This window comes from Medicago sativa, chromosome 4, assembly GCF_051527215.1.
Source record: "Medicago sativa cultivar Bolivia chromosome 4, Bolivia_mono, whole genome shotgun sequence".
NCBI classification, from domain to species: Eukaryota; Viridiplantae; Streptophyta; class Magnoliopsida; order Fabales; family Fabaceae; genus Medicago; species Medicago sativa.
The window spans coordinates 19,712,059-19,720,496 of NC_140752.1; the positions used below are offsets into that span (position 1 = coordinate 19,712,059).

At 35.4% G+C, this 8,438-nt stretch overlaps 1 protein-coding gene across 1 annotated transcript; it reads left to right on the plus strand.

The window, feature by feature from the left end:
• Window positions 1–1,554: 1,554 nt before the first annotated feature.
• Window positions 1,555–7,773, plus strand: LOC146927037 (TMV resistance protein N-like). Its single transcript, XM_085700443.1, has 5 exons — window positions 1,555–2,114; window positions 3,316–4,423; window positions 4,540–4,815; window positions 4,899–5,702; window positions 5,813–7,773. Exons 1-5 carry the CDS (start codon window positions 1,618–1,620, stop codon window positions 7,619–7,621), a joined length of 4,494 nt encoding a protein of 1,497 aa, XP_085556569.1. The 5' UTR covers window positions 1,555–1,617; the 3' UTR covers window positions 7,622–7,773.
• Window positions 7,774–8,438: the final 665 nt, after the last annotated feature.

Sequence of the window (8,438 nt, forward strand, 5' to 3'; positions counted from 1 at the left end):
AAGGAAAGAATAATGGAAGTCCGGGTTTTTCTGTTTTCGAAGGGACTGAAAGACATAGGGATAAGTTAAAGAAGAAGACACAACAAAGAAGACATAACAAATTGTTTGTATGCGGCGGGACCGCGGGACTATGATTGTGTTTTTTCTTTTTTTTCTGGGAAAACACAATAACAAAGTGTTCTCACCTGAGTCGTCTCATATATTAAGTCTGAATTTATAACAAAAATAAGTCTGAATTCAACTACTCTCATAGTTTAGTAATATATCGATTGTCCAAGACTTGGGAGTCCTCAAGTCTTAATATTATATATTTTGCTCAGCTGTCGATGCTGATTATTAAAATCAAGAGAGCAAGGACCTTGACCCTATATAACTATTAAAGGACAACCTTTCAAAAAAAAAAAAACTATTAAAGGACAATCTTCACCAAAAACGAAATAAACAATTACAAAAACAATCCTAATGTTTGTTTAGACGACTTGTAATGCACGAGACGACTTATCTAGATTTTTTAATGATTAATGTTAATAATTAGTTAATTGTTAGTTAGATTAATTTTTCTTCTTTATCAAAATTTTAAACAAAGACCTTCAACTTTTTATCCTCTTTTCCTAAAAAAATGTCCTTATTTCATAATTCAAATTAGTTGAGTTGTCGTGCCCATGAGTTTAACTCAATAATGCATAATATATGCAATGACAAAAAAAAAAATTAATTGAGTTGTCAAACCCTAAATTGGTGGTTTAGAGCATCCGCAATAGAGACATCATTTTTTGGTACTTAAATTGATCTTACGTGTATACCCACTCATTTATAATTTTTTAATAATAATACCTAATAAACACTCAATCCCTCCAACCCAAATCTTACAAAAAAAATTAAATCGGATTCACTAATCAACTACCAATAACTTTATATCATTACATTTCAATTTTTTAATATTAAAAGCGTGTGAATCCTGCTTAAACTTGGGGGTCTTAAATAAGACCACATGTCTTGTAAGACCCCGAAAAAATTTATTCCCAATGGAATACCTAATAGGTATTAGGTCTTAAATGTTTAAGATCTTCCATTGGAGATGGTCTTATTCATCTTGAGTATAACAACTGTGTTATTTCGTTTAGGCGTAATTAATGATTTGGTCCCTTAACTTATTTGTTGGTTACAATTTGGTCCCTTAACTTATTAATGTTACAATTTGGTCCCTTTAAGTCATCTTCCGTCAACCAAATAAATCTCCACCGTCAAAACCGTTAAGTCAATGTCTAAGGTGGATACACATTGCAAGTTGTCACGTCACCGTTCACATGTGCCTATTTAACGTTTTGGCAAAAGACTGACGGTGATGATTTATTTGGCTAACAAATACTAATTTAAGGGACCAAATTGTAACGTTTATAACTTATGGGACCAAAATGTAACCAACAAATAACTTAAGGGACCAAATCATTAATTAAGCCTTTCGTTTTATCAGCGTGACTTTCCTAGCAACGTTCACACCATTGTCCTCTACTTTCTACCTATAAATGAACAAGGCCAATGGTTGTTTCATTTAAGCATTGACTTGCTGCTAAACTCTCCAAGTCCACCAAGCAACGTTTACTAGTTATCATTATCATGTCAAATCTGAAACATGATGATGGAACATCCTCGGATGATTTCTTCTATGATGTTTTCATAAGTTTCAGAGGCGACGGTGGGACCCGATATGGTTTCACTGATCATCTCTATACTGCACTCCGTCAAAAGGGAATTTTCACTTTCAGAGATGATGAGGAACTGAAAATAGGAGATGAAATAAGCCCTTCACTTTCCAAAGCTATACAGAAATCAAGAATGTTGATGGTTGTGCTGTGTCAGAACTATGCATCTTCCACTTGGTGTCTTGATGAACTTGCTGAAATCGTTGAATGTTACAAAAACAAAGGGAAGAAGGCTTTGATTATATTTTACAAAGTTGATCCTTCTGATGTTTGGGATGTGAAGGATTCTTATGCAGCTGCCATGGTTGAACATGAAGTGAGATTCGGGAGAGACTCTGAGAAGGTCAAAGCTTGGAGAAACGCTTTGTCCAGTGTACGCGACCTAGCAAGAGAACATTGCAAAAACGAAACGTAAGTTTTTATTTATTTGGTTTGGTCAAGTAGACTTGTAATCAGTTTTTTATCAGCTTTTACTTACCTTACAAATGAACTTCTAAACCATTTCCTCTAGGAATCCCTTTTACCCTTTTTCGTACTAGTCTTAGATCTTGTTCTCAAGACATGCATCCTTTTTAGTTCCAACAACGGTGAGCAACCATGGTTTAACAATGTCTTAAAATTCATGTTTTGAAGAGACTCCTTCACAACATGCTCGGAGAAGCTAAGGATAGGCCTATATCCTCGTGTTAAGAAAGCTGCTTGGTCTTAAGCTAAAGCAGCTGCTTCAGCTGTGTCAAATGTTCCAATCCACACTCTAACACCATTTCTTGTTGTATCCATTATCTCTGCTGCGAATTTTCCCATAGCCTTATATATATATGGGGTATGTTAACTTAGATCAACAAAAAATATGAAGGTCTAAGTTAGCAAATTGGTGCAAGTTAACAAATATGTTTTATTGAAAACTACTAAAGTAAGTAACTCTCAAGCTATTTGTGATAAAATAAAATTGGGTCTAAGTTAGCAAATTGGTACAAGTTAAAAAAATATGTTTTAGTGAAAACTACTAAAGTAACCCTCAAGCTATTAGTTTTTAATAATAAAGATGAAGGATATTTTATGTCCAAAAAGTAGTGAAGATAAAAGCCTGAATACGCTGAGAATTTAGTGTGTTTGATTCGTGATAGTTTCTATGTCAAAGTTTGTTGATCTTGTTGTTATGATTTGCTTCCATAATTGAGACTGCTGTTATGGTTTATCCGATTGAGATGATTCTCCATCTGATTATGTAACATTTATGTATTGAACTACTTGCATTTGTTCATATCCAGCAGGATTGAAGATTACACTTATTATGCTTAAGTAATTTTGATTCAATAGATTAGTTGTATTTGTTATATCACTTTTATTTTCTCGCTTTAGTTGCAAGACACAGTTTACCGCTGAATAATGAGTAGTTTTCAGTTTAGCCCATTCCAAGTAGACGTGGGACTAACTACTCATAATGAGAGTATATGTTTATAATAAGGTTTGGGAAACATGTTGTTGATCCATGTTACTTTTTGTGACTGCAATTTCCTTATCAGTTTCTTATTTGTTTTTTGGTTTTTAGTTACATAATTGAATGCATCTATAAAAATAAATAGGAAGAGTATGTTATATGTTCCTGCAGGTATGAACCTGAGCTTGTCAAGAAGATTGTTGAAGACACCTCTGCGAAATTACCTCCTATCCCTTTACCAATGAAACACATTGTTGGACTTGATTCTCGTTTTGAAATGGTGAAACCACATTTGAATTTTGAGTCCCGTGATTCCGTTTTAATGCTGGAAATTTTTGGAGCTGGTGGAATAGGAAAAACTACTTTTGCTGTGGATATCTATAACAAGATCCGGCATCAATTTGAAGCTGCAAGTTTTCTTGCTAATGTTAGAGAAAAATCAAGCAAAAACACTAAAGGTCTCGAAGATCTCCAGAAGACACTTCTATCTGAGATGGGCGAGGAGACAGAGCCCATGATGGGAAGTACTTTTGGTGGGGGATTTGATATCAAGCGCAGGCTTGGCCATAAAAGAGTACTTCTAGTTCTGGATGATGTTGATTCGATAAATCAATTAGAAGCACTAGCTGGAGGGTGTGACTGGTTTGGTCCCGGTAGCAGGATCATCATAACAACAAGGGACACTTCATTGGTAGATAAGCATGCGATGGATGGTGCTATCATTGAAAAGTATAAAATGGAAGAACTGAATGATGACGACTCTCTAGAACTCTTTTGCTTGCATGCCTTTAATAAGAGTAATCCTGAAGAAAACTTTGAAGATGTTTCTAGTCGTGCTGTGAGTTATGCAAAGGGTGTTCCATTGGCTTTGAAAGTAATAGCCTCCAATTTGAAGGGTGGAAGCCCAAAGGATTGGGAAATGGAATTGGAGAAATATAAGAAAATCCCAAATGCTGAGATTCAAGGAATACTTGAAATAAGCTATATTAGTTTGTTTGAGTTGGACCAGAAAACTTTCTTGGACATTGCTTGTTTCTTTAAAGGGGAGAGATGGGTGTATGTTGAAAGGATACTAAAGGCATGTGGTTTCTTCCCAAGTATTCGACCATTTGTTATGAAATCTCTCATAAATATTGATGATGGTGGTTGCTTGGATATGCATGATCTAATACAAGACATGGGCAAAGAGGTTATCAGAAAGGAGTCTCCGTTAAACCTTGGTGACCGTAGCAGATTATGGTCTTATAAGGAAGTTCTTGAAGTACTCAAAGAAAACTTGGTAAGAAATCTCATTTTTTTTTTTTTTTTGTGTGTGTGTGTGTGTTTGTTTTGGTACTATATATTGAAAATGTATCTATTGTTAACTCTATTTTTATTATATGTTTGTATATACAGGGAAGTAGTAAAATTGAAGGAATAATAATAGACCCCCCTGCTCATGAAGAAGTGTATAAATGGAGAGATAATGCCTTCAAGAAGATGGAAAACCTTAGAATTCTGATTATTCGGAATACAACATTTTCAACAGCTCCTAGTTATTTACCAAATAGTTTACGGCTACTTGATTGGAAGGGGTATCCATCAAAGTCTTTTCCAGCTGATTTTTATCCCGAAAGAATTGTTGATTTCAAGTTACCTCACAGCTCTCTGATGTTGGAGAAGCCATTTAAGGTACTAATTAATCCATTGGTATTCTAGCTAGCATGATCTAATTGAATATTTTCCTAATCATTTAAATATATTACTATTCACAGAAATTTGAGGATTTGACATTCATGAATCTCTCTCAGTGTCAATCCATAACTCAAATACCTGATGTGTCTGGAGCTATAAATCTAAGAGTATTGACACTTGACAGATGCCATAAAGTGGTAAGGTTCAATGAATCCATTGGATTTATGCAAAAACTTGTTTGTTTAAGTGCTTCAGAGTGTACCATGCTCAAAAGTTTTGTCCCAAGCATGTACTTGCCATCTCTTGAAGTTCTCTCCTTTAATTTGTGCAAAAGACTTGAACAATTCCCTGAAGTAATGCAAAAGATGGATAAGCCATTAAAGATTTGGATGATAGGTACTGCTGTTAAGAGGTTTCCAAATTCCATTGGTAATCTTACAGGGCTTGAATACATAGACATGTCATTTTGCAGAAGACTTAGCGATCTATCCAGTAGCTTCTTCTTACTTCCAAAACTTTCCACATTAAGAATTGATGGGTGTTCTCAACTTAGAAAATCATTTAAAAGGTTCAAAGAGAGCAATTCGGTAGCAAATGGCAGCTCAAATTTGGTGACACTGTACTTAAGTGATGCTAATCTATCAGATGAAGATCTTAACGGGATTCTTGAAAGTTTCCCGAATTTGGAAGACTTGAATGTGTCACACAATAAATTTGCATCTCTCCCAAAATCCATCAAAGGATCTTTGCATTTGAAAAGTCTTGACGTGAGTTATTGCAGGAGTCTTATGGAAATTCCAGAACTTCCATTAAGCATTGAAAAAGTAGATGCAAGATATTGCGAAAGCTTAACTTCAAAGGCATCAAGCATTCTATGGTCCAAGGTTTCACTACTTTCTCCACTATTCATATGTTAATGTTATTTTATAATTTGGTATAAGACTTTTTTCTTTTCTTTTTACATCTCTCAGTTTTCTACCTGTTGATGTCACAGGTTTGCAATGACAAGGAAAGATTACAAGTTGTGATGCCAAAAACCAAAATTCCAAATTGGTTTGACTGTGTTGGAAGTGAAGATATTCCTCTTTTTTGGGCTCGCCGGAAGTTCCCTATGGTTGCTTTAGCATTGGTGTTTGGGGAATCCCAACAGAATAACGAGATACCGAAAGACACATTCATCTCCGACTTCTTCCCTGGACTGATGTCAGATATGTCACACATTGTTGGTCTGCATATATTTATTGATGGCCAAGAAGTATGTCGCAAGAATTACCATTACTGCAGTGTTGGGGAAAATCATGTCTTAATGTGTGACCTTAGAACTTTCTTCAACAACAATGAAGAGTGGCAGGGTCCAGATACTTATGTTGGAGATGACTGGAAGGTTGTTCAGGTTCAATGCGAATCATCGTTGACTTTGAAATGTTGGGGAGTTCATGTTTTCAAACAGAAAACAGACACTGATGATATTGATATCTCATTTAAGCTTCCCAATCTTAATTCTCATGGTGGTGACTATGTGCCATTGCCAATGTCGGCATCAGGTTTGGTTCCAAAAAGATCTCCTCAGATGTCTGTCCAAAGAATGAGACATGCTTCGGAAAATATGAATCCAAGAGAAATATTTGGTGAGTATTTACCTCTTTTAGAATTAGAGGAAACTCCAAGTTTTACAAAGGCATTGTTGAGGTCGTGGAGGATTGCTAAGGTTGAAATTAAATGGGAAGCTTCAGCCATTGCCTTTGGGGGAAGTTTAAAGCAAGATCATGAAGAATCTGGATGGGATGTTGTGCGAGTTGTAGAGTTGATGAAGGATAACATCCCTAAACATATTGGTGATTCGTATGGTTTCGATAACAATGACATACAAAGTGCACAACGAATTGTGGAACAAGTTTTGAGGGCAAGGGTGGAATTTATGAGGGAAAAAGGTAATGAGAGGTTGGATATTGATATGCCTATTGTCCTTGAAGCGTGTCATTTTGGTGAAGCTAAGAGTCGTCGCTATTGGGGAAAGTTGCAAATAAAACACGAAGATCCAAAGTTCAAAGCTGTGTTAAACAAGACAAGCCAACTTGCATGGAAAGCCTTGAACACAAAAGAAGTCTCAAATGATAGGATGAACATTGTTCTATTAAAATGCCAGAGACCATCAACAGAGGAAGCTTCAACTTCAAGCTCTAGCTATGAGGAAGAATCCTTTGAGGAAGAGTACTATGATCCTGTTTTGGAAGAGTTGATGAGCATGATAGAGGAGGATGCTACGAGCTTTAATAAATCTTATGGGATTTTGAAAGCATCTATTGTGCTAACTCATGAAATAGTTTCTGACAAATATTTGCTGGAAACTTTATTTCTTAGAGGACAAGAAAATTTGGCACAAGGCAATACTGGATTGGGAAATTTGGAAATGGGATTGTTAGGATTAGGAATGTTGGGATCTGGGATTTCAGGATTTGGAAGGATGGGATCAAATTTCAAGAATACACATTATGGGAAGTTGAGGGCGGAAGACGATGATACTAAGAGCACTGCTCAGAAGCAGAAAGAGTCAAGGAGGAGGCGTGATGTTCAGCAAACTGTATATAGTCAGAATCGAATGCAGCATGAGTTGAGGGTGGAAGATGATAATACTCAGACACAGAAAGAGTCAACGGTGATTCACGTTCAGCAAACTGTACATAATCAGAATGAAATGCAGCATGAGTTGAGGGATCCTCAGACCATTATTCACAGTAAGAGTAAGCAGGGTTGGATCACGGCTTTTATGAGGTGGATTCTGTGTTGTTGTACCCCCAAATGATATGAGAAAAAACAGTCGTTTTAGTCATTGAAAGTGTTAAGCGCTATTGCTATACTTTCTGAACTATGCTAATGTGATATTGCTATACTTTCTGAACTATGCTAATGTGATATATTCAGTTCGATTGAATAATACTTTTACATTGTTTCCTATTTTTATTTTTATTTTTATACAGAGGCTCTATTTACTCTGGATGAACCATTGTATACGGTTCATGGGTGATTCAATTTAGAAATCTGGTATAGTAGGCATAGTTTTTCTAAGATTTTTTGTTGACCAAAAAAGCTTACAACACAAACGGCAAGTTTCTACTTGAAAATGTGGAAGGTCATGAAGTAACACTTTTTTTTTTTTTTGAAGGAACGAATTTCAGTCAGAAATATTTATAGAGACTAAAACCAAATAAAACTATTTTTATAGGTAATGAAAATAAATTTATATAAACCAAGCCTAAATTGCTTTTTTGGTCCCTTAGCTATTTTGGAGGTTTCTTTCTGACCCCTTAACTAACTTTCGTTCTATCTGAGTCTCTTCGGAGATATAATTATGGGACTTAGACGGAAAGAAAACTAGTTATAGATCAAAATGAAACATCAAAAATAGCTAAGTCAAAATAAAGGGGTTAGACGTTCACAACGTGATAAATTAAGATTTGAGTAAGATTTGAATTCCGGTTGAGATAGGCACTCACATTTAGTATTCAACACACCTCAAATATTATTATCTCTAATGGATAGAACTTGTGGAAAACAAAACAAAAATCTATTAAAAACAAAAGATATTCAAAGCAAAAACATTTCATGAATCAGGATTCCCT